Source organism: Danio rerio, chromosome 2, assembly GCF_052040795.2.
Source record: "Danio rerio strain M-AB ecotype USA chromosome 2, GRCz13ab, whole genome shotgun sequence".
In the NCBI taxonomy this organism is placed as follows: domain Eukaryota; kingdom Metazoa; phylum Chordata; class Actinopteri; order Cypriniformes; family Danionidae; genus Danio; species Danio rerio.
Window position 1 is genome coordinate 44252103 of NC_141022.1, and position 27711 is coordinate 44279813.

Genomic DNA, 27711 nt, shown 5'->3' on the forward strand with positions numbered 1-27711 from the left:
CCTTTACCTGTAAGCTATTATATTATTTTAAATAAAGTGGAAAGAAATAAGGAGAATAAAATATAATTTAAACCACTTGTTTGGTGCTGAAGCCATGATATGTCATTTATGTAAACGGTATCATTGTATAAACTTTAGTGATAAAATCAGTAACAGCAAAACTGTGCATATTATTATTACTATAAAAAAAGATTATTACTGCCAAAGTAATATTAAATAAGTGAATAAATAGCCTAAATGAAAGGAACAAGAGGGACCAAAATCATTCACCAGGTCTATTGCCCCCCAATGGGACTAAAATACCCCCTCAGTTATGACATCCTGGCGCCGGGCCTGGGCGTGAGTGAGTCACTGCCTGACTGTTTTATTAATTTCTATACCATAGTTATTTTAAAGCTTTGAGTGTTTTTCACTGGAGGATCAGAATGTTTAATCAAAATAATTTTAACTTGTATTTGGAAACACATTCTTTAAGTGTTTGAAACATGAAGAGTGTGAGAAACTGATGACAGAATCTTTATTTTGGGGTGAACTAAATCTTTACAAGTTAAATATATGACAAAGCTATGTGAAGCAGGACTTTTTGTCAACATCATATGTACTGCTGCTTTATCGTGTGTGGTTTAGACAATCATATTCATGTTTGTAATGAATGGCCATTTACCTGGCTTTGGTGGGAAAGTTTTGGCTCAAATCCTTCATGACATTGAGAGCATCCACAGAGGGAGCTGCCAGGATACGAGCAGCAGTCTGAAAGCTGAGATCTTGAGGAGGACGATAAAGAACACGTTATCCTAACTTACATTTCTGCTCTTGAAATACTGAAATTGAAATAGCCATGACCTGTATACGGTATGCTGATTTTACCAATATAACATATTATGAATTTGATGTGGCAAAGCTTTTTTTCTGCACCACAGGGAAAAGTGTGTTCAACTCTGCGTGTGTGTGTGCTCAGAGGTTTTGCTAAATGTGACTAGTCTCTGATGAGTTTACCTTGATAGAGCAGTAATGAGCTCTGGGCTAGAGGGAGCTATGTTTGACAACCACACAAGGCCAGCAGAACCACAGCTAATTAACAACGCTTGCATACCGTCAGAATGAGTATTGTGCTACCCAAGTGCTCCCTTAGTCACAGGTACTGAGTTTGAAAAGCCTTGAAGTATTATTATAAGGGGGTGCCAAATATTGGTAAGAAAGACTTTAAAAAATAATAATAAAAAAATAAAGTATTTCTGAACTAATTAAGTCTTCTTATGTGCCTTAAGAGCTGGTAAGGAAGCAAGCAATTAAAAAGGATTTGATGGCAACTATGATTTCAACTTCTGGGGCAAAGCAGCACAATATGAATAGCTGCTTTTGGTTTGCTTTCTCATAAAACTTTCCATAATAAATAATACATTGGATAAGCAGCCAGATAACAAGCACTCTCTTTTTCTGGCCAATCAAATGCATTAAATCATATCTGATTTGATTGATTTGATTTGTGTTACGCTGATTAAATGCATTTTTGACCACCTCTCAATGTGGTAGACAGTGGACAAGGTCAAAACATTTTAGACCCTGTATATACTTGTTTGTACTGCATTATAGACCCTGTATATAACTTGTATATGTCGTGTTGGGCATTGTCCACTTTTGATTAGACTGGCAAAAATGTGGCATGAATCCGGTCTCTCTTTTTTTATTATTATTACCCAGGTAGGTTTTTGTTTAGGTTTCAGACTCAAACTAGCCATAGTACCTTACAGTATGGTTTTATCCTAGTCTGAAGGCCGCAAACCAACACTGATTCAATGAGTTATAAACAAATTGACATGTACACACATCTGACAAAACAATGTCATCCTTTTTTTCCTCAAAATGAACACTATTTACAGTGAAAGCATCTTTTTTTTGTCAAAATTGGCCAACTTTTGATACTTTATTTGTTATATTACATTTAAATGGATGCTTAATATTATTATTTTTTATTCAAATCTCAAAAAAAGATTAAATATTCACAAATAAATTAGTTTATTGCCTACTAAACCTTTCGCAAGATAAGTGTTTCCCATTTTGTAAATCCTTTAAATAAATAAAAATAAATAAATAAAAATAAATAAAAATGTATAATTTTAAAAATAAATTTAAATAAATAAATAAAATAAAATAAATAAATATTTTATAATGTTATCTCCTTATATAAATCAACAGAAAAGTGAATTATGCTGGCGCTCCCAAAAGAAATTGATCAAACCGACATGCTTTATGCTTTGTGTGGCTGGCTGTTTACTGCATGTGTCATCCTTCAGGCTGCACGCACTCCAGAACCAATTATAAATTCTATATTAAACCCAGAGTTAACAGAGAATGTTCATAATGAGTGTTTTGAAGCCACCGAATCAGATCTTAACTAGGTTGGATTGGTGTGGTTTATCAACTCAAAACCTACTCTGCAACTCAAGTATTCAGTTCATGCAACAGGCCACTAAAGCGAATGAGAAGGAATTAAATGTGAATTTTATAGATGTCAACAGTTCAGAAACACCCACCTTGCATTTGCCAGACTTTGAGTGGAGCCATTTCATTGGTACTCTCTATCAAATGCTTCCGGAGCTCCTTCAGCTGTTCCTTAAGTTCAGGGTAAATGGTTCTGTAAAATTCAACAGTATGTGCTGCTGTCAAACATAATCTCAAACATTAGTGTGCATGTTAGTCAGTGGAGAGTACTCTTAAATAAGCATGAGCCTTTTAATTACTTGAGTTTGCCAAAAAGAAAGCCCTGCACTTCATCCACCAGATCATTTTCACCTATTACCGTTGCATTTGCATCAGCTCCAGCTGTAAAAAGCAAAAGAAAAAACATTAATAAGTTTGCTACATTTAGGAATATCTTTAAAACAGTAATTTTAAGCCACAATAAAAAAAGAAATCTGGCTGATATCATACCCTGAACTTGTGTGTCGTCTTTGGCTTTGTACTCCTGGTTTTTGATGGCCAGTTCCACTCCATATCCAGACAGGTGTACTTTACTTTTACTTGGGCTCTGCATGGATGACAGAATATGCGGAAGAGATTCGTATTAAGATGAAAATACACTTTTATATTGACTAAAATAATAGCAGTTTTACTTCTTACAGCAAGAAAGTGCCGCAGAACATAAGTGATCATGCCCTTGTTGGCTTTTGAAAGCATCAGTTGATGGAGTCTGGAGAATTCTTTGGTGCCCATTTCAGCGTACAAAATCACAACTGGTGCATCAGGATTGGCTGAATGGTATCTGTGATCACCTTTGAACAGGTTTGGCTTTGGCCTGAAACGAAAATGCATTTTGGATATTATTCCCTGAAATAAACTCCAAATTAAATGTTTTTTATGTTTGAAATGACATCACACCAGTTCATTTTTTATATCACTACAGTAAATTGGGTCTCTACTTTCTATACAAGTCTACACTAATTAACAATATTTTCAAGCATACCCAAGAGACAAGTCATTTAAAGATGTCATTTGATGTCAGACAAGGTAATCTGTAGCCTGTCATACAGTATTATTCTATACTATAATTTCTTATTTGCTTATTTCTTAAATTCCTAATATGTATATATTCCCATAATAAGTAGCCTTTTATCCAGTATTATACTATATATAATATATAATATATACTATATATATATATATATATATATATATATATATATATATATATATATATATATATATATATATATATATATATATATATATATATATATAGTATATATTATATATAGTATAATACTGGATAAAAGGCTACTTATTATGGGAATATATACATATTAGGAATTTAAGAAATAAGCAAATAAGAAATTATAGTATAGAATAATACTGTATGACAGGCTACAGATTACCTTGTTGCTACTCACCGTTCTAAGGCATTGTCCAGCATGCCTTGTAGTCTTTCAGAATCACAAGATTTCTGTCCGTGTACATTAAAGAATGCTTTACAGCCAGATGGAGGAGGCTCATTGGATGCAATCTGCATAAACAAACAGCAAGATTTAAGGACATGACAAACAGGTTCTCTCCAGATATTGGTTTACATTACATTAAACAGACACCCTCACCTGCTGGAAAGAATGGATGGTGGATGAGTAAGCCCTCAGAGATAAGGAGAACTTCAGCAGGTTTAACTGCACTGGGCTCAGCAGCTCACCAGCTCTCTTCAGGATTAGGTCATAGTAAGCCTGATCCGTGTCTGAAATATAGAGAAAGAGTCCTGTAATCTGACTGGCTAAATGTATTTCAAGAGCAACTATTTTAATTCACTATAAACAGAGATAGTTTACTCAAAAACGCTCATAAAATTCTTTCAGCATTCTTTCGACTTTTTTTTCTCCTGAACCCTGGTACGCTTGCATCATCGAGCTTCTGGAGTGTGTTCGGCTGTTGTTAGGTGACGATCACAAAAGCAAAGCGCCAAAATAGAAAGACGTAAGCACATTCTGCTTTTACTGAATCTTTTGGTTTTGGACATATAGAAAGCGATTCGCGTTCATTCATTCAATTTCTTTTTGGTTTAGTCCCTTTATTTATCCAGGGTTGCCACAGCGAAATGAACCGCCGACTCGCGTCCATCTACCACAAAATATTTTAAATGTTCAGAACATGACGTGATGTCTGCAGAAGCTGTTTTTAAGAAGTCAAGCAGACATTATCACTGTGATTGCCCTGGCTCAAGCCCGCTGGTACGATTGCAGAGTTTGCGTGAACTGTACCCCAGACCACCTCTTTCAGGCGGACTAGGGTACAATTCACTGGTGCACACCCAAGTTCAGAAGACACATTCAAACTAGCTAAGCGTACTGTACTCTGACATCAAACGAACTTAGGTGTGGACCAAAAGTGCTAGTGTGAAAGCACCCTTACTCTCCACTTTTTCCCAAACCTTTTTGAGTTTTTTCTTCTGTTGAAAACATAAGAAGATATTTTGAAAAATGGAAGCCCTTCTTTTTTTAATATTGATGCCAGCAGTTAACAATTTCCAACATTCTTACAAATATCTTTTTTTTTTTTCAACAGAAGAAGAAACTCATTAAAGGTTTGAACACATAATAATAAACCTAAAATAAACATCCAGGTGCCATCCAAGTGCTGAGAGCGACATTTAGATGAACATGGTGTATATGTTTGCACAATCGCTGCAAATTACTGTTGTGAAAACAAAGAATATTTTAAATATAAACTCTGATTTGCATATGCAAGACTATAATTTGATTTAATCACTTTCCTTGCATGATACATTAACGCTACAGAGTAGCATGTTTCTTATTTATTTATAATAAATTTATAATAATTATAATTTATAATTATTTATAATAATTTAAAAATTCTATTAAACTGAGCGAAGTTTTTTTCAACACATTTCTAAGCATAGTTTGTTCTGTAGACTATCGAGAAAAACTAGCTTAAAGGGGCTAATAATTTTGCCTCTAAAATGTTTTTTTTAAGAAATGAAAAACTGCTTTTATTCTAGCTGGAAAAAAAGACTTTTTCCTGAAGAAATAATATTATTAGACATACTGTGAAAAGGTCCTTGTATTATATTATGTATTCTATTTAAAGTATTTTTTTAAAAATTGCATAAATGTGTGTTTCTTGCATTAAAGCATGAAAGAATGACTCTTCAGTGCAAACACTGCATCCATATAATTCCACCAAGCAAAAACGCTGCAAATCTTAACCATAAAATAAATGAGTAAAATAAATAAAGTTAAATTAAGATTGTTGCAAATGATCTGCAATAAATAAATGCAGCCCATATATTAACTTACTACACAGAAAATTATGCAATTAAACACACAACATTTTAAACATTATAGTAATAACAGCATAACAAATATCATACTGACAGGCCTCAGCATGTCTAAAATATGAAATGAAAAGATCAAATATTACCATCATGATCATTCTCAATGTTCTGGTTGGCTTCCACAAAGGCCCAGAACTTGTCCTGACTCTCCTCGGCAAGGAACTCGCTGTAAAGTACAAATCATCTTATACTGTTTGCAAACTGTAGCCTGTCCTGAATGTCTTACGCAGGGAACAAACTGTAGAATATTATGGCATCATATGAAGTGGAGGTAAACATTGTTTGGTCATGCAACGTGCATTGAAGCTAACCTGGCTTCCAACAGGAGAGGTGTCGAGGGCCATTTAGTAGTCAGTGTCGTTGTAACTGCTTTTGAGTCCCCATTGACAGAGTCGACAGAGCCCAGAGCCAGCAGTGCAGCACAAAACAGCCACATCTTTCCACAAAATCCTGAGAAAGTGAGACAGTTTAGTCGCGTTTTTGCTAGAGGAGAAATGTAACTACAATAACGCCATAGACGCTGAAGAAGGTAAACGCTTCAAATATGGAAAAGAAAGTGAAAGAAACTTTGAAAGAGTCCTATTTTCACTTTACTGAATTAAATACGTCACTATAAAACATAAAGACGTAAAAATACAAACGTAGGGCATGTAAATAACGCAGTAATTGAGCATATCATTCATACGTTTCTGCTTGTTTGTATTTCACTTCGTTTGACAGCTTGGAGAGGACAGCGCGAGTTGACTCTGAGCCAATCAGAGCGCTCAGCGTGGACATCGAGATTAGCTTCATCCAATCAGAGATCTTATCGAACGCAAGTTCCGGGTTCTCTTTAACTTCCTGCATTATAACTAATTCTCTCAAAGCATGGTTTTTACTAGGATGAATGAAATTTTAATTACCTGAAGCTGGCGCTTAAAATGCAGTAAAGCAACTGATTTCGTATTATCTACTCTACTTAATCATAACACGAACGACTGCTAAACGTTTTACACATTAAAGGGTGTTTCAATACTATAGCGTGTCTTTGTCAAATACAGAACATCCATAAAATACTTCTTAAATAGAAAGAAGAGTTTAAATGAGCTCACTTCTCTTAGTAGCGAATTAGCAGTATATGACTTATAACTGTGCAATCATGACTGATGCATGCATTTTTCTTCAACCCAGATGCAAAATGCTCGAAGTGATGTATTCACACACACAATTGTTGCAACAAATGCAACGCGACAGAATTATGAGGAGGTAAAAGCGAGGAATCATACCAACACCGGCTTCGGAATCTGCTTCGTGAGTTGCCATGTTTGGACGGTATAAGTGGCCCATGCTATGGTTCATGTGTGGGTCCTCTTCTCCGTGCCTTTTTAGAAATACAATATTAAGCATGCGAGAAATCATCTTTAATATTATATATTCAAAAAAAAAATACAAGTACGCAATATTTTGCAACATATTAAAATATATGTCAGGAATTTAGCTAAGGGGGGAAAACACACGTGTTACTTAAGTGCTTTTTGTCGCAGGCGATTCATTAGACAGCTTATCCCTCACAGGCGCCATTTTGGCTCAACAAGACAGCGCGTGAGTTTCTAATATAACGTGAGAGAATGGAAACTGGATGTAACGATAATACGTTTAGCTCATGGTAAAAAAAAATGCAGCATCTTTTCATTTGATTTCCATCCCGCAACTGTGTGTGATGACTTTTTGTGCGTCCTTTATATTTAAATAATTTATTAATTGCTTATGAAAGGGTAAATGCCCCCCATAATTTATATGGTATCTAGGCTAGTGTCAAACACAAACTCTTCTTTGTTAAACAAAAAAATATACATGTTGTAGAAAGCTTGAAACATAAGACTTCCATTGTTTTACCTCATTGAACCAGATTTCAGCTTTCTAAAAAAATTGCCTTTTGTGTTTAACAGAATAAAAAACTCAAAAAGGTTAGGAAAAACTTGAGGGTGAGGAAATAATGAATAAATTAATTTTGGGGTGAAATATTATTTTAAATCACTAAGCAGATCTGAAGTCAAACTGAATCAGAATTCACATTAGGTCGATTGTACAGTTTGATCAGAATCCTTCATGTTTAATGAATGTTTAAGGCTTTGCTAAAGAATTATAGCACAACAATATTTCTTGAAAACATTTTAAACAAATTCAGCCAAAAATAAAGTTAATAAGCTTGTTTCAGGAGTGTGGATGAAAAATAACTTCTTCACTGTCAGTGTCTCCACAAGGCTTTATGCTATCTTCAGTATGCTACTAGATATTTCCTACTCCCTCTTCTGAAGTCTTGATTAGAGCTTAGCATTCAAATGCTTTGTTGTCATTTGCAGGTCATCAGTCAGGATATCCGCTCCTTCAGTAATATGGTGTGGCTCCTCCCACTGACTCGTACTGTTTGGGTAAAGTTGCTCAGAAACTGGTGTAATTCTAATAGAAAGAAACGCTGACACTGTTACCATGTTTAAATTGCTGTAGGCCTATAAATAAATTTGAGGTGACTTGACTGAAATGACAGACAAGTCTTCGCATTTATCACTGGACTGATCACTCGACAGTGACCTAATCACACCTGCAGCATCTCCACGATGAACATTCAGTGTTCTCCAGCCTCCAGCGCCTAGACTGCATCTCTGCACAGGAAGTTTGGCCAGAGGAGGAAGGGTCGTGCCCACCTGAGCCTGGTTTCTCCCTAGGTTTTTTTCCTTCACTTTCGTCAATTGGTGAAGTCTGTTCCTTGCCACTGTCGCCACTGGCTTGTTTGTTTTGGGACTGTGAGCTGCACATCGATGGATTTGTTCTTCAGGAGTGAAAATTAAACCATTTACCTGAAATAAACTGAAATTCAACTCTGAAAACTGGACTGACACTGACCATTTACTAGAACTTCTATGTTAAGCTGCTTTGACACAATCTACATTGTAAAAGTACTATAGAAATAAAGATGAATTGAATTGAAATGCTGAATTGCAGAGCTGCAAACCACATCCACATCATTATGATCTCACCACTGTCATTTGTGTTGTGTTTTTATTTTGTTAATGAGAGAAAGCATGCAGTGCATATTGCCATTCTCATCTGCATGCTCATCATCTGGAGAGTTGCTAGCATCTTCAAAAGAGCTTTTTATTTCAGGAAGCTCTGTTTTAAAATTGATACATCCTCTTTTATAAAGCAACACAAGCCTCTCACTGTGAATATTCGATTCTCAATCATCTTGTCAAAGGAAATAAACATACAATTTTAACACTTCCCTCTTGGGATTCACAGAGTTGCATTGTACGTGTTTATCTTGCATTACAGATGAGCTAAATGTTTTCAGGGCTGCATGAAAATTCAATTAGGGAGATTTTTTTTTTATTACCAGAATTCTCCACATCAAACAAAAGACTAATTGCACAGCATCATAAGCCATAGCTCACAAGCCTCAGGCTATTCTCATAATAATATTTGCCAATTCGTCTTGCTTCTACCCAGCTTGAGAATTAAACAGCCTGCAGAGACATTCTTATGCTGCTAAATAGTTCACAGCCACTGCTGGGTCAGATGTCAAAATACAATATTGTATGATTGGACACCCTGGATCTGTTTGGATATTAAAGGCATAATTCAACCAAAGTAACTTTACTTTTTCTTAGTAGAAAAATGTGTTTAGTTTCAGACTTTTTATTTGTAAAATAAAAAAAGGTTCTACCTACAAAGTTGAACTCCAACTACTAATGGGTTTTATTTGTGAGCCAATCATACAATGGCTGAGAGAGCTTAATGTGCTGGAATTTAAGAAAACATGTACAATTACAAACAACAACAGCAAATTGAGAAATACACATTAAAAAACATACTGCATTTTCTCACAACACTTGCAAATAGTACAGAACACAACAGAAATGTTTGAAGGGGCCCAAAAATGTGCTGCTGTGCCATGACTATTGCTCAGTAAAGTAGGTGATCTTTGGTAGGTGAGGTTTTTGTTTGTTTATTTTACTAACCTGATTCTCTTGTCTTTTGTATTTTATTAGCCTATAGCTGGATCTGTCACATTTTCGGGTCCTCTTGAAATATTTCCATTGTGTTCTGTGCTATTTGAAAGTGTTGTGTAAAAAAGCAGCGCACTTTTCATAAATTGTTTTTTTGTGTGAGAAAATGCAACCCGCTTTATCAGTGTTTCTGCAGGTTTCACCAAGTTAAATTTAAAATGTTTAAAGACAGTTTTGAGACAATTATGAAAGAAATTTGAAACTTTTTTTAATATTCCAGTTAGAAAAGGTTTTCATTTGCCTTTTTTTTAAATTATTAAATTTGAATAAATTTAATAATACAATAATAATATTTTTGCTTGAATATGTTTTCATTAATTTTCAAATATATCCATTCACAAATCCTATAACCATTACCAAGAATAGAACAAAAAAATAGCTGTCAATTACTCTAGTCTACAAAAAGTTAAAGGTTTTATTGAGATGGATTGTTGGTGATTGGTGTTGATCTATAGAAGAACAAAGGGAAAGACCTGTTGACTAGAACGCAACATTTCAGTTAATTTAAGACTTTTTAAGGCCTAAAATTTAGCTTTTGAGATTTAAAACTTTTAAAGATTTTTTAAGACCCTGCGGATACCCTGGTTATTAATTTGTTTGCGTTGTAGGAAAATGCAGCTTTTTTTTTTTTTTTTTTTTTTAATGTGTTTGCATTGTGAGGATGTGCTGTCAAACAGATCAAGATCGTTTTTTAATTTGCTGGCGTTTTTTGGAATGGCATGTGTTTTATTAAATTGCAGCACATTAAGCTCTCTCAGCCACCATACTATCACCTAATACTATCATACTAGCATACTATCATCTTAGAGGTCAAGATAAGTGATATTTAGTTCATGTTTAAAAAAGTTCATGTTGTTAAATTCTTGACACTAGCAGAATTTTTATTTAAAAATAAAGAAAGAATTGCAATGTCTAAAACACCCTAAAATTTGCAGTATTGAACATTTAAGGTCAAATAGTCAACAATTTTTTTCTTAATTACAATAATTGTTTTTAACATTATTTCAAACAAAAGGCAATAATGTATTACCCACTATTCCAAGAAAATATCTATATTATGTTTAACTTAAAATGTCCTAAAATTTGTAATAAATCAGCACTAAATGTAACTTCCTCATACATGTTGGCACATAGTTTTAAAGCTAATTATAAGGTTCTAATTTGACCTGTATTTAATCTTTATTTGACCTGTTTTAAAAAAAAATTAAAGGGCACCTATTTTATCCCTTTTACAAGATGTAAAATAAGCCCTTGGTGTCTCCAGAATGTGTCTGTAAAGTTTCAGCTTAAAATACCCATCAGATAATTTATTATAGCCTCTAGAATCTGCCCATTTTAGTGTCTGAATCCAATGAAGCTGTTTTTGTAGCCTGTGGCTTTAAATCCAAATTATTTGCTTTTCCCTCCCCACTGCTCCCTGCATGTCTGCTTCTCATGCGTTACAGCAGACAAACAGCAGTTAGTGATAGAGGCAGACACGGATGAAGCTGAAAAACCGCTCATTAGTCTAAAATTACCAAGTTGATTTCATGTATTTATTAATTAGTTCATAGCTAATTGTTTGTTTAAGCCTTTCTGAAATGACAAAAAAAAAAATGCATTTGAAGTACACAAACACACACATATATATATATGTGCGTTTAATAACACCATGGTGATTTTAGAATTACGCAGATTATGAATTACGAAGAATTACACAGCGATTTTACTTACGTAAACTTGCGTCTTTATTACAAACATGCTCTGTTTTAAAATGTTTTAACCTTATAAAAATCACAGAGAGTTAGAACAGATGTTTTAATCCCAGTTTATTTGCGAAAAAATGTTCCATGGACATTATGGAGACATGGTACCTGTCAATCAATTTGGTGGGCGGGAAAAAACAGACTCCTACGTCACTTTGTGGTGGGTCTCAAAATCACTGGGATTTATGTCTTATTTTAATGTCAGAAAAAAAGAGACCTATTGTGATTCTATCACTCCAATATGACTGGACACACTATACCCACAGACAGTTCTGTCCAAACAGCGTACAAAAGTTGATTTTCATCATACTGTAGGTGCCCTTTAATATTACATTTAAAAGGATTTTGATAATGCATTATTTAGGGTGCCTGTCAGTTTCACGCATGAAAGAGGCTTGTTCACCATATAGTATTTGCTAAATTGAATGCAAGAACATATAGCTCAATATCAATAATGCTCAAAAGGCAAATGAAATCTTTATAACTCAAAGGCAGTAAAAAAAAAAAGAAGATTTTCGGCTAAAACTGCTGCTCCTACAGTAGGTGTTTCATAAAATGAAAGTCAATGGAAATGGGTGCTTAGAGAGTAACAAAAACATGTAGGTAAAATAAAATAAAAACCATGGCTCCCTGTGTAATGAAGTGAAACGACCAATCTGTGCTGATGTATAAAACTATACTCAATTATTCTAGAAATTATCCAGATTTAAAATGAACTGAGAGTGAGTATATCAGCAAATGTTCAGTTTTGGGTGAACTATCCCCTTAAATTTTAATGCTTGATATGTCATCTGGATATTTATACATGTATCCATGAGCCTTCTCCAGTCTTCCTTAAAGTAGAGCAACACAGCTGGTGACGGTGTGGCAGAAATTGCAAGCTCCAGCATCGAATTAAACTGTAGATCAAGTGTGACAGGTCGAAGTGCGCTTCTAAGGGGACAGGGAGCCCTCGGTGCTTTATGGGGTCAAGGTGGCTCCATTATGCATTAGCCTGTGGACAGAAAAAGAGAAAAGTATATGGCAAAGCTCCTCTTCTCTTGCTGCAGTGGCTGTTAACCTTTCCGCCGGAGCGCCCACCTTTTATATCCAAGAGGGGCTGTAAAACCAGTAGCCTGCCACGAAAAAGGGTCTGCTCATAAAAATCAATTACCCTGATTAGGAGGCGATTTGCAGAAGTCCTTCAAGGCCAACACTAAGACCCAAAACTAAGTTTATCATCCAGTATGAAGGATGCAGAAAATGTTGCTTAATTCTGTGGGGAAACTCTTGAAAAACAATCGAGTCTGAAAGCTTTTGATTGTGTTTCCGTGGCGCAGGCTTATATAAATTATACGTCTCACTTTTAAAAGTGAAGCATAAGGGCCACCTGCGGTAAAGGTGAAATGGCCACATCAGTTCCACATCATCCTCTCTGCGCATTCAAATCAGGAGCAAAGAACACTCTTAATGTAAATTATACTGGCAATTGATGACTAATGATGAGATATCAGTGCCGCTAAAAGCTAATTCACTGTGTCGAGCTTTAAACAAAGCCATTTGAGGTGAATTCAGAGATGTTATAAGGCAGGCAGGACTTTAGATTTTTGAGAAGGCCATGTTCTTGATGTTTAGATTAGTAGACCAAGGGGTTATTACTGGAAACTAACTAAATATTGATTAGGAAGTTGTAGCATAATAAAAATAAAAAGGCCCATGCATGCAAAGAAAATACTAGTAGATTGTTTAAACTCATGTGAAAAAAGTTGTCAAAATGCAAACTGCATTGATGTCAATTGAATACGTTAAAATCAAATTGAAATCTAATACTGGCATCAAAAACACTTCTAAATTTGGTTAAGGCTAACAGGATAGTCCTAATTTCCAATGTGTTTTTGACATCAATTGTAGATGTCAATTTTATCATTTAGCTAGTTTACATGCATTGTAGGCATAATAGCATAATCCAATTTAAATTAGTAACTTTATTTTGGGTTTTTTTTCCCTTATGATTTAAATGTTTATGTTTGTTTATTAATATTCATAGGCTATTTGTTAATTCATAAATTACAATTTTGATGAAGAAATGATCACACTGCTTTACATTTGGCAAAAGTTCAAATAACATCATCTGTCTTCCACAGAAGTCATGCAAATATGAAATGCAAATTTCATAATACATTATTTCAAATATCTTGATCAATTCCAGTTCTGATACATGCTTACAATCATAGGTGATTTTAGTCACTTTTTGTTTGAACAAATTGTAAAAAAGCTGCTGAGGTCGGTGCTTAATTGTAGAGCTCAAAACAAAAGTCCGTTTAGTCCTTCATCGTCTAGGTTCAATACTCATTGTGCAGATTTATAGAAATTCTCCTAATTCTTCTCCCAGCCACTTCATCTTGTCTCTATATACTATGTTTGTCATAGAGAGAATTCTTATTATACCAAGGCAGAACAATGGGCTAGTGCAAGTGATTCTCTGTGTGGCTCTTGTCCAAGAGACGCGGCGTGGCAATTCATTACCCCTGCAGAACTCAGAGGAGCTCAAATGATTACCCCCATCCATTTCAGACAATAATGGCTGCTGATACGCCGCTTCTCCGACGTTCAATTCAACAGGACAAAGAAGCGTGTCTTGATATCTGTGCCAGGAGGTATTTTGTAATTACCAGGGAGAGCGTTTTGTGTGAGTCAGCTGCTTCTGTAGCATATAGCCGTGTGTGTGTGTGTTTGAGTGTGTTTGAGTGTCTGTGTATAGGGCTGGTAGGTCATTATTGCAAAGCATTTTCACGTTTCCATCACTTTTGTGTTAATACATTAAATAAAAAGGGATGTCTGCAAAATTGTTGTAAGAAGTTTATATATGTTGAATTTAAACAAACAAATTAAATTTAGTACTTTTCAACTTAATTTGAAAAGAAAGTTTTAACAGTATGTCTGATAATATTTTTTTCTTCTGGAGAAAGTCTTATTTGTTTTATTTTGGCTATAATAAAAGCAGTTTTTTATAATAACAAAATGAAAGTCAAAATTATTAACCCTTGTATTTTTTCGATAGTCTACAGAACAAACCATTGTTATACTAGTTAACCTAATTAACCTAGTTAAGCCTTTAAATGTCACTTTAAGCTGTATAGAAGTGTCTTGAAAAATATCTAGTCAAATATTATTTACTGTCATCATGGCAAAGATAAAACAAATCAGTTATTAGACATGAGTTATTAAAACAGAAAAACAGAAATTGGGGAAAACAATAAACAGGGGGGCTAATAATTCAGGAGGTTTAATAATTCTGACTTCATCTGTATAATCATATATTTAGTTTGGCTCTTGTGACTTCAGAAGTCCCTCCATACAAAAAAAAAAATAATAATTAATTAAAAAATAAAAAATAAAATTAAAATAAAGACAGTAAACATTAACATGTTTATATAAAAATGAACTCTTTTTAATGGTGTATTTGACGATCCATTGTTGAAATGATGAGAAAAATACCCAGAGCAGATGAACTGGATGTAATGGATAAACGCACAGATTCAACAGTGCTGCTCACCAACAAACACACACATTCTTTCAGAAAGAGCTGAAGTCACTTTTTGAGTGCGGAAAAATACTCCACAGCAGCAGATCAAGGCAAATGGCCATAGTTATATTTTAGAGACCGTCGAGTCTTGAAAAGATACAATTCTTAACTCAATTGTGCTGCATTCTCAGCAATGCCACAAGGGACGCTATAGCAGGCTTTAGCATACTCTACTGGTCATTTTTCTCTTTCAGGCTAACCACTGTCATGGTGAACTACAGTTTGTATAGAGTCTAATTGAGCAAGTAAGTATAAATTAAACCATTTACATATTTATAGCACATTACTTGAATTAATAACACTTAATTAAAAGACATTTTGAAGAAGTAGGTTTGTCAGTGCCACTGTAGAGTATGTTTCCCACATAACAATTGACAGTTGGATGCAGTGACCATTTTGAAAATCACACCAATCCTCTACTCTGATTGGCTGGACACCATTGTTGCATTAAGACTGAGAAACACTTGGTCACTGAACTATTTTGCAATGAGCCCAACATTACTACAACCCACACAGGGTTTTCCATTAAGAGCAAATCAGCTGAAGTAAATGACAGCATCACATTGAGATATTAATAAAGGACTGTCTTTTTTTATAGGTCATTCATGATAAGACATTTGCTCCCGTATAACGTAACAACACTCTAGGTTTGGTTAAATATGCAGTAAGTGAAGAGTAGTCTGTCTTTTACGGTTACTGAGAAAACAAATTCCCATTGCAAAAGCGGCAATTAAAGTAAAAAAAAAAAAAGTCCCTCATAATACCTTACGAGTCAGTTAAACAGGAAGGACACATTTCCAGTGGGGTAAAACATCCTGATACCTTATTCACATACTGTTTTGAAGAATAGTTCACTCAAAAATGACAATTCTGTCATTATTTACTTACTATAATGTCAACATGACTTCCTGCAAAGTAAATAGATCAGGGGTGTTCAAACTGGAGGACCGGTGTCCTGCTGAGTTTAGCTCTAACTTGATTCAACACACCTGCCAGGAAGTTTCTAGTATGTCTAGTAAGAGCTTGACTAGCTGGTTCAAGTGTGTTTGATTAGGGTTGGAGCTAAATTCTGCAGGACATTGGCCCTCCAGGGCCGAGTTTGGACACCCCTGTATTAGATTCTGTTATGCAGAATATTTATGCTGCTCTTTTGTTTAAATTGCCGAAGATGACAGCCCAGCTAACTTAGTTTTACTTAATTTTAGATATACTCCTTGTTCTAAAGCCATAATAAATTAATTTATCATAAAGATACGAAGAGTTCAGATGCAAAAACCTGCCAAAAAAGGGCCATCTAAAAATTTGAGACTCTTTTATTTATTTTCACTTATTTCACATTAAAGACAATGAAAATAATGTATTAATTGACAAAAGAAAGGGGAATTACTCAACTTGTGCACAGGAGCTTGAGAAAATGCTAATATTAGGAGAATAATTCAGTTGGTACTTGGAGGTTTTTGCATCTGAACTCTTCATACTTTTCATGAAATCAAATATTTGTGTCACTCCAGTAAAAAACTATATACCCAAAACATCAAAACATTAATATTAAAAAATAAATCCATATCAAATATGTGGTGTAATCTAAGTCTTCTAAAGCTTAAGCAAGCTCACTTGATGTGTGAGAACCAATGAGATCTTGCGGTTCATCTTCGGCAAGAACCAATAAGGTTTGTCTTTGTACATCAAGTGGATATGGCTGGGTTTCTGTTTATGCTTGCTGATCAATGTTTAATTATAATTAAAAGCCAAAATTTCCATCTAACGAATTTGGTTACACTCAAGTTAATTTATATTTTGACCTCTACGAAGCACCATGGTTTTAGCTCTAGAGTAGGGTTGTCAGAAGTATCAAATTCGGTACTAATTGGTAATGAAATTTAAAAACAGTAAATTTTTTGCTGACATTTGAGTGCGTTCTTAAACAAGCCTGATTGGCCATTGTGCTCACAGTCATTTCACAGCCAGTCATGTTGAGCAGCTGAACACAATGGCCAATCAGCTGCTTTTAAGTATGTGCTCAACAGTGCTCAAATGTTAGCAAATGGATGTTTTTAAAATTTCAGTACCGATTGGTACCGAATTCTTGACTTTTGACAAACCTATCATACAGACTTCTTCAGAAGGTAAAGAAATCTCTTAGATTTCATGAACTTGTCTTCCTTTGTGTACTGAAGATAAAGGAATGTCTTTGGAATGACATGAGGGTGAGTAAATAATGACAATTTTTAATTTAGGGTTTAACCAACCCTTTACATTGGAATACACACCATACTATTATGATAATCCATTTTACTAACACAATACTTTTATGGTGTTTTCCCTTTCAACTTCATTAAATGGAAAGCATTCTACAATATATTTCGTTTTTTTTTTTTCAACCAAACAGGTTGAGTAAATAATTTCATAATTTGCATTTCTCAATGTGAACTATTCCTTTAACAAACAACCCAGAGTTAACAGAGGTTTGCATAAGGGAGACATTTGACATAATTCTTGTCCCCTTACCGACAATAGCTTCAGTCCCTGAGGACCATGGCAAGAGATTGGTCATGAAACCCACACTCACGCACATCCGTAAAGAAAAAAACAACAACATTGAAATATGCTTGCATACCTAAAACAGTCATCCTTAATAGAATGCTTAAAATCTGAAACACACAGTCATCTCCCATGCACCCGCATACTGAATAATGAGTAGTCTCTGGGAATTGGGAATTTATAAAGGCTGCGTTTGCTTCTTCCTCCTACTCTTGCGCTTCTTGAGCCCCCCCACCACACACACACACATACAGACACACAAACACACACAGACAGACTCTAGGATGCTCCTGTTATTGACTGACACACAGGCATCATTATCGAGTCAATCGCATTTAGAGAGCACAACTTCACTCAGAAACGCAGAGCCCATCCTTATTAAGTGTAAAATAAGACACAGTTTCCTCTTTGGATCTCCACCAGCTTCCCTTTAGATGTGAGACAAGAGCCATGACTTGGCTACCAAGAAATGGCCAGGATTGTGTGCTTACAACAACCCAGAATTTGTCTCGGCCATCAATATAACATAAGACATCTGTCAGATTAGACGAACAAACCACCTCTCACATTCGGTAAGGTTATATTAGTACACTTAGCTCACGGGATTTTCTCGTACAGTATGCTGAAAGCTTAAATAATGGCTATGGTCCACGCGTTGTCTGTCCGTCCGTCGAAATTTGCAACCAACGTGCAAATGCACACACACACACACACACACACACACAAAAATAGGACAATAGAACAGACCTCTTCAAGTCATCACTGATTATGAATAAAAGCTAATAAATTGCATCCAATAAGTGTTAGGCAGCTCTGTTGGTCTCAGTGCTGTGAGTTTACCTCTTTGTGGGACGACAAAAATCCCTTTTAAAAATAATAAGACCATAACAAACCAAAAAATAAAGAGACAGACCGTTATCGTCACAAAGTCATGGCTGAAATGGCAGCAGACGTTGAAGCAAATACCGCTGTACAATTTCATTCGGTCATTCTTTTTTAAAATCTGCAGTGAATATAATTCCGATAATTTTTTATGTAGGTTTTTTTTTTTTTGTATCTTTCTCTTACTTCCGTAAAAGTCTTCACCTAGTTTTAAGTTCAGTGCTTTAAGTTAGTTACATTTCTGACCTGGCGTGCAAAGTCTTCACGCTATCAACCAAGAGTGCGCCAATTGTCCTGCATTTGGAGTTCGACTTGGACTATCGATCCCACAGAGCAAAGAAGGGGGGGAGGGCCGTATTTTAATGGTGGCGCTTTAAAGTTTCATCTCCTTCTCGTTCGCCTATTTAATTTGACTAGGAGATCACAGCCTTATCCTCCTCGTCAACCTTTAATTTTCCGTCTCCCTCCCCCCAGCACTGCTACCAGCGGTTGATAATGTGATTCATATAGTCCTCCGTGGGCAATCGAGATCCTTCGGACTCTGGCGCGTCATCCCTGAAAGTAGAGTCGGAACTGGACGTCCGCCGAAAGGGAAAAAGAGGCTGGTTCTTTAGGCGCTGCTCTCTTCGCTCCAGTTGCCGCTTGTACATGTAGCGCTGCTGGAAAAGATCCCTGGCGTAGTCGTATAACTGCATGTCCAGGTCGTTGAGCTCCTCGATACGCTGTATCGTGTCATTATCGAGGTCAACACCGGCAGCCCGCGTGCTGTTATACTGCATGAAGGGCCGGATGAACTTGAGACGGAAGGTCCGTTCGAACAAATACTGCGTTTTCCGCTGGAACTCCGTCAAGCCAAAGAAGGCCATGTCTCGTAGGTTCTTCTTGGCTGACTCGAGTAGCACCTGCGCCCGCTTCTTTTCCGGGATGAAGGACATGTTGTAGCAGCCCACCAGGCTGAGGTCGGCCAGCATGCGCACCTGTCGGTTATTCGCCAGGTTGTATGGACAGTCCATGAACTGCTGTAACGTGCACCCTGACCAGTCGGTGCCCTCGTAGCAGGGGGGTAACTCCTCCGGCGTAGGTGTTCGTCCATCGCACATGTGCAGGGAGGTTTTCCATGTGGCCCCTCGCTGTACGTGTCTCCACTCGCTCAGGTAGCGGGACACAGGGTCCCGTAAGAGTGTGATGTAGTAGAACTTCCTGCAAATTAACAAAAAACAAAACAAAAGCAAAAAAACAGAGAAATGATTAGGACACAAATTTGAAAATATGATTTAAAGAAATCTGCAAATTCATATCTGTCCACTTTTTAAATGAATATTTGGTATTTATTATCTTCCCAGCAGGCACACAACATCATAAGACATTAATATTAGATTAATAATTAGGTTAATATTAGGATTTAGGTTGTGTTGTTGTGTGACTAAAATTCAATGTCTGGCCAGAGTCTAGGGACAGTGTTATTTTGACGACAAATAACAACATCAAATGACATTGACATTTGGTTGATTTTAGGAAAAGTGACCAATAGTGTGTTGAAAGTGACCAAAAACCAACGTCGAGCCAATATCTTAAACCACCATCATATTGACGACACATACTGACATTTATTCGTATGGCAAACAAAATCCAATGTCATACAATGTCAGTCTGATATCATGTTGATGTCCTGTTCCTGCTGGATTGAGACACTTATGACAAAAAGTCATCATACATTTTTTGTTTACAAAAATATTTGTAAAAACATGTATATTTAGATGTGTACACACACACACACACACACACACACACACACACACACACACACACACACACACACACACACACACACACACACACACACACACGCACACACACACACACACATAAATTGCACCATTAATAGTAGAAGTTATCATTTGAATTACATTTACTCTGGATTACTCAGTGATTGTTGTGATTGTTATTAACTGTTTATCAATGTGTGCTATTTATAGATTTTATTTTTAATTAATGTTTCTTTGTTATCATTAATCAAAATTGTTAACTTTGCATTCCTTGCTTTACTTCCAGTTCCAATTCATTTGGATAAATGTTACAGAAAAAGCAATTTCTGAAGCATTGGCCACAAGGTGGCACTGTACTGATTACATTTGTGCTTCTGTTTTGACATTTCTGTCTAAGTAAATATACAAACAAACAAATAAACTCAATTTCATCATTAAAGCAAATAATAAAAAAAAAACAAAAAAACAAATTTACATTTATCAACAAACTCCACGGCCACAACTTGCTGTGATTTTCCTGATGTTTCCCCTTATTTCCTTGATTTCCCCCAGTGCTTATAACAACTAGTTGAGTAATCATTCAACCAGCCCACTGACTAGTCAATTATTTTGATTTTTTTAAACAGCGGGGACAAAAAAATGCTGACAAGACTGTGACTTTAACATTTTCTGCACATGTATTTTTTATTGGTTTTATTGACTCATTAAAACGCAAGCAGTGTATAAATTTCTCCCCATAAACTTGAACTCCAGCTACATTTTTCACATCATAAATGCCTGTGCTGCAGTAAAGGACCAACCACAGCAACACGGTAGTCTTTTACTGGTAGGTAAGTATCATAATTCCTCTCGCCTCAAGCATAAAAATTATTTCGGCGCACATGAACACAAGCGGTCATAAAGGGGAACTGAACTGTAGAGCTCTTGATTCTGATATGCTTCAGTGAGACTTCATAATGCAGATGAAAAGAGCATAACCCGTCCCACATCACCTCTCTTCCATTCTGAACCTGCACTTCAACACCAAATTAGCAAATTTCTTGGATGTGTCCCTCTTGTGCACTTGAGCGTACATGGTGCAGAATGAATCAGACATTAGTTTAGAGAACGGCACAGACTTATTTATTTTAACAGCTCTCTGAGATGCATGAACCTACTCATCTGTGAAACACAAGTCAACCACAAGCTCGCACATTATGTACAGCATTGACCCTGAGGGGAAATGAATAGAAAATTCAACAAATTTTCTCTCTTAATCAGCATATTTGGTGTGTTTACTTGTAAGAAACCATGTAAGCATCCTAAAAAATAACATTTTACTTCTCTCATCTGCAAAACCATATTTCTAATCAGTATCACAAACACTGAAACATCCTTGAGTTTGAAGAGAGATTTTTTTTTTTCTCATCTAAACATCCTTAAAAAAAAGATTTGTTTATCTGAAAAGCAAGACTGCCTTAAGTGCACACAAATAATAATGGTTTTGTTAACCATGGCTTACCCATGACATTTGCATTAAACCCATACCTGTCAACATTGGGATGTAAAAATATGGGATAGCCAGAGCCCCCACCCCCCACCAAAACAACAACAACAAAAACCTCAAACTCACCCAGAAGAACTCCCAAAGTGAACCCGAACTTAATCTGTTCATTCAGAGGAGCTTAATTGTACATAAGCCTAGTTAAAATCAAAATGTCGGTAGGAAATTAGCTTCAAATAATAGAATACATAACAAACATTAGAAATCTGAAAATAAAATAAAAGTTTTAGCCTATTAAAAACAATAGCCTACTCAGAAATTACATCAAGTCGTAACACTTTTTATTTACTGTATTTAAACATTGATTAAAGTTACTTTAGTTATTTAGTGAAGAGCAGCAAATCTCTCATATTGATCCAATGTTTTGCTTGATAACAGAGCTGTCACTTAAGGAATCCACAGATCTATATTGATGGCATTCGATTGCTTTTGCGATTGTTTATGCTCGATTTAGACAAATTACTTCTGTTTAAAATAAAGCATGCCAGGATGGACATGTTTACATATTATTAAGTGTATTTGTCTGTTGAAAAACACACCCAAATCCAAAATTGTTTACTTTTTCTCCTCTTTAAATCGTGAGTACAAAAGCTGATCTGGAAACAGCGGCAGTCGACGCATAGCTTTAAATAAAGATGAAGTGAAATTTTAATATTAATTTTAACATGCTTTCAAGCCAAAATAAAGAGAAAGCATAATTATCTAGAACAGCTCTTGTAATTATATCACATTTGAGATAGAATAGTAAAATACGGGAAAATCTGTTAAATAACAGAAATTTACTGTAATTTAATTCGACATTATTGATTATTAATTTTAACGTGTTTAATTTTAATGTATTAATTTTACGGCACCCTAGCTGCTGTGGATGGTTATACAAGTGGTAATCAATGTGCTAAAAAAACATGGAAACTGCAATTTTGCTAATAACATCATGAATAATCTTTATAATGTTAGTAACACTGTATACTGTCAGACAGCATTACCAATAAACACAGGAGTCCAGCTGCATCATTACATAAACTAGCAAAACTTTATATAACAAAACATTTATAGTGTATAAACATTTTGTTTCTTCAGAATTTACTTAGAATGGAGAAAGATAATTTTTTCCTTAAATTAAGTCTAATATTCTATTGTAACAAGCTACATGCTAACTCTGAAATTGTAAACAAATGCCTTTGTAATTTATTTTATTTCCTGTTTTTACCAACATTATTTTGCAGAGTAAATGCTTGGTTACACTTTATTTTGATGGGTCGTTTGTTGAATATAAAAGCATCTACATGTCATCTAATTCTCATTAGAGTATAAGTAGACTGTTGGGTTGGGTTTAGTTGACATGTACTTGCAAAGTTTCTAATAGTCAGTTATGTCTGTTGAAGGAGCAGTATCAACAGATATTAAGCAGACAGCCTACTAATATTCAAATGTGCCATCCAAATTAAGTAATAAAGTGTTACCAAATACTTTTACAAAATCTCAAAATGAAGGGTAGCTCAATATGCTATGGTAACAAGCAACATGCTAAATCTGAATTTGTAAACAAAATAATTTTATGTCCTATTTTGATCAGCATTATTCTGCAGAGTAAATGCTTTTATAAACACTCTGTCTCAGAATGAAGGCTAATATGCTATCCTTACAAGCTACATGCAAACTTCAAAGTTGTAAACAAAGGCCTCTGTAAATCATTTAATATCCAATTGTTATCAGCATTATTTTCCAGAGTAAATGGTTTTATACACACTCTGTCACAGAATGAAGGCTTATATGCTATCCTTACAAGCTACATGCTAACTCCAAAGTTGTAAAGGAAAGCCTGTGTAAATCATTTTATTTCCTCTTGGTATCAGCATTATTTAGCAACCCAAATGCTTTTATAAACACTCCGTCTCACTACTCTCTGACACATATGGTTATTTCTCACACACACACAGAGTCCAAAATCTGCTAAAAGATTCAGTGTTTATTCTCTGTCACACACGGTTCAATATCCTAGTGTGTCAGAGCGGCTTCTGTGAAGAAGCCAGCGTTAAACACTTTCATCACACTCTATCTCACTATTTCTTTGTGAACATCACTCTTTTCTTGTTCTGTTATCTATCAGCTTCATGCTCAGATCTATCTCAGGCAGATGATAGCTTTGGAAATACAAAACAAAGAGAAAAAACAAGACATGAAGAATATGGGGATGTTTTTGTTAAGGATGCAGGACATATTGGTGATCTTATCTGTTTTGGACAACAATAATGCTTTTTAAATCTCCTATTGATCTCCTTTTTAATATTAATACATTGTATAATATAATATAAAATAATATAATATAATATAATATAATATAATATAATATAATATAATAAGTAATATAATATAATATAATACAATATAATATAATATAATTAATATTATATAAATAATATAATATAATTAATATAATATATATATATATATATATATATATATATATATATATATATATATATATATATATATATATATATATATAATATAAAATAACTCTTCTGAAGTTCAATAGTATCTGGATGCAGCATTTATGATGCAAGCTGAGATTGCATCACTCAACGATGCAATGTCCGACACAATGCACTCAAATGGAGCGAGTGACGTCACTGTGAGGGGTAGGGTTAGGTGACCCCATTAAAAGCACTGGATGCAGCCCAGATTGCACTGCACCACGTCTGCATCCAGACCCCTCTCCTAGAGTTACCACATTGGAAGTTGTTGCATAAATTTAAATATAAATATGTCTAAAACATTTTTTGTTAATTTAGTCAATTGGATTTTTTATTTCAAATGAAATTAATTGAATTGAAATTAAATGCCATGAGCATCACATGCTGAAAGCACTATGAGCCTCACACATGCTCTGGTATTTGTGCATATGTGTGTAACAGACATGCACGCACAATAGCTATCAAAACCGAACCCACTGAGCATGTGGCCATTGGCATGATGCAGTTGAAATATCTCAAATGGAGCCAACAAGCACAGAAAAGGCTTAAAAAGCACACAAACAGTGCAGCGCTCTGACTGATGGCTCGTGTCAAATCAAATAAACTGAGCTGTTCTGATCTACAGCAGCACTCAGCATAATTCTAGCCTCAGAAAGACAGCCAAAAATATTTCAATATCAATAGTAATTCAGAATTTTTGGATTGCTTTACACAAAAAATGGTTCATTCTAATTTATTGTTGTTTTTTTGTAATTATTTGTGACATTTATGAGTTCTGTGTGAAGCTGGTTTAAAGTAGAACTATACCTTTTTGTCCAGTGATAAAAGTGTTAAATATTTTTACTGCGATAAAGCTATCACACTGTAATAATTTATTTCTTTAAAAAATATTAATAATTGTAAAAAAATTACTACAAAAAATTAATAATTTCCTGTAAAATAAGAATAATATTCTTCCTTTAAAATTACAAGACTGGTATTATATTGACATATCAGACAGCCTTTTATCATGTGATTTTATTTTATTTTATTTTATATTTATTACAAATATACAGTCCCCGACAAAAGTCTTGTTGTTTGTGCACAAATAGACCTGAAGTGCCACTGAAATATATTTCAAACCAAGATTTTTCACAAGAAATGACTCTTGTTAATCCCAACAGCTTTTGTAATAATGTTTCAGTGCAAAATTAAACTGGCAAAAATTATATATTTTCAGCTTGGTAAAGCCCACTGAGTTGCCTCCTTGTTATTGTGAGTTTCACATGTAACAAATAATGGATCAATTAGGTCTCAGGTGGGTATAAAAAGAACCCCAGTACACATGATCTTCACATCAACTGCATCTAGACCTACAAACATGCCTAAGATTCACCCTGAGACTAAAGTGTTGATTATCGAGAGGCTGAAGACCAGATCAACTGCTGATATGGCAGACACCTTCAATGTGTCTCAGCGTCAAGAACAGAGGATAATAAAAAAAGATTTGAAAAGACTGAAGACGTTTTTGAAAAGTCCTGGTCAGGCAGATTCCGCAAGACAACAGCTTGAGAGGACCGTTTGTTGGTTTGAAAATCCAATGCCAGCCCATTTTGCACTGCAGCAGAGCTGGATGAGACCTGGGGCCTCATGTATCAACGCTGCGTACGCACAAAAACTTTGCGTACGCACAAAAACTTTGCGTACGCCAGGTTTCACGCTCAGAATCGCTCACGTTTGGATTTACTAACAATGAACTGAACAAGGGAATGTGCGCAGCTTCACGGCAGCTTTCTGGCTGGCGTACGCACATTTTTTGTGCGTGTCTGTTTTATTTCCATTGGCGACTTCTAGAGGCAGTTGTGTTAAATTCCTCTCTACAAAGTGTCTGAGCCTTGCAAAGGCAGCTGTATGAGACGGGTTCATCTAGCAGGTATATAAGGTTTCCATACCATACAGTTGACCAGCTAAACATTAAAGCACAATTTGCAGCAGTCGCCTGTTTTCCCAATGTAATCTGAGCAATCTACTGCACGCACATTGCTATAAAGACACTATCTGAAGATGAATTTGCATGCGTGAATCAGAAACATTTCCATTCAATAAATGTGCAAATAAAATATGATGCACAAACTTATTGATGATTCCTACTTGTCTTTCTCGTGATAAATAGTGGGCAAAATCTGATATGTAGCGGGGAAAAAAAGAAGAAAGAGTTCATCAGACGCTGGATTCGAGCCGAGTTTATGCTCGAACGTGTCTATACATGATCACATGCGTCTTACGAGGTGCGCCACTGAGACTGTTAAGAGTACTGCAACATTTTACAGATATAAACCACACTATTTCTTTTTTTAATGCACTCAGTGCGATGTTCAGACCCAACTGTGTTAACCGCATCAGCTAAACTCTCCCACTCTATTTTTTTTCTTTTGTTGTTAATTCCGGAGAACAAACTTGCAAATAACACCGCTTTTCTCCGGTCTACCTCCGAAAGCAGCACCTCCATTTCACACTCTGTGCAAAGTTTCTCTTTTTGCTTGATTTTGCCATTGCTTTTTCGTTGGGTTTTTCCATTAGCATAGTCATTAGCATATTCATACGGGGGAGGAGGCAGGGAGGGGTTTTGTGCTCGTGCATGTTGCGCTCAGTTTCACGTTCATTCGGATGTACAAAAGAATATGCGTGAGATTCGGCGTACGCAGTGTTTCATACATCTGAATTTTTTTCTGCGTACTGTACCTACATTTACAGCTATGTGCGTACGCAATGTTTTAGTAAGATTTCCATGCAAGTCTTCGTACATGAGGCCCCTGGTCACCTGTGCCCCCTGTGTCAACCAGGGGTGAGTTTCCCAAACAACGACGTAACTCGCGGCTGGATGCATCATTTGGGAAATTAACAATGTAGTGACAAATGTTTCTCAAAATCCATAGTTTCTCTTTCGCAGATCCATCGATTGAACCACGTTAGTTATAACGTACAACGCCCATAAAGATGCTCTAAATGGGGTGGTAATAAATAATTTCTTTATGCATAAAAAATACAATATTAGTTTTGGTAAAAACATACACTCACTTTTCATATTAATTGAAATTTATGTAAATGGCACATAGAGGGTCTATGTTTCCTTTAAAATATTATTGAGAATATTTTTATAGTCTATTCTAAATTAACATAAAATCACTTACAAAAGCTAACACATATTCTAATATCATATATAAATAAATAAATAAATAAATAAATAATGAGGCTATTTACTATGAAAGGAAATTTAATTTTTATTAGGAAATTGAAAAAAAATCCTACTTAAAAAAATATTAATAATATTAAT

The 27711-nt window shown here is 35.3% G+C and overlaps 2 protein-coding genes across 7 annotated transcripts in view; both read right to left on the reverse strand.

The window, feature by feature from the left end:
- Nucleotides 1-7148, reverse strand: part of uggt1 (UDP-glucose glycoprotein glucosyltransferase 1) — a 60144-nt gene extending 52996 nt beyond the window's left edge. For 2 of the 6 annotated variants that reach the window (XM_087239430.1, XM_087239428.1), the window contains exons 1-10: nucleotides 6925-7148; nucleotides 6145-6283; nucleotides 5920-5999; nucleotides 4089-4219; nucleotides 3888-4000; nucleotides 3121-3295; nucleotides 2932-3028; nucleotides 2742-2823; nucleotides 2535-2635; nucleotides 665-764 (exon numbers count right to left, since the gene is read on the reverse strand). In XM_087239430.1, the coding sequence (XP_087095556.1) occupies nucleotides 665-764; nucleotides 2535-2635; nucleotides 2742-2823; nucleotides 2932-3028; nucleotides 3121-3295; nucleotides 3888-4000; nucleotides 4089-4219; nucleotides 5920-5999; nucleotides 6145-6269 (1004 nt within the window). In that variant the 5' untranslated portion in view covers nucleotides 6270-6283; nucleotides 6925-7148. 6 annotated transcript variants of the gene reach the window in all.
- Nucleotides 7149-15028: 7880 nt separating this feature from the next.
- hs6st1a (heparan sulfate 6-O-sulfotransferase 1a) overlaps nucleotides 15029-27711 on the reverse strand; it is a 231471-nt gene continuing 218788 nt past the window's right edge. Inside the window, 1 exon segment of the mRNA NM_001430963.1 lies at nucleotides 15029-19812. Coding sequence (NP_001417892.1) covers nucleotides 19092-19812 — 721 coding nt within the window. The 3' untranslated portion in view covers nucleotides 15029-19091.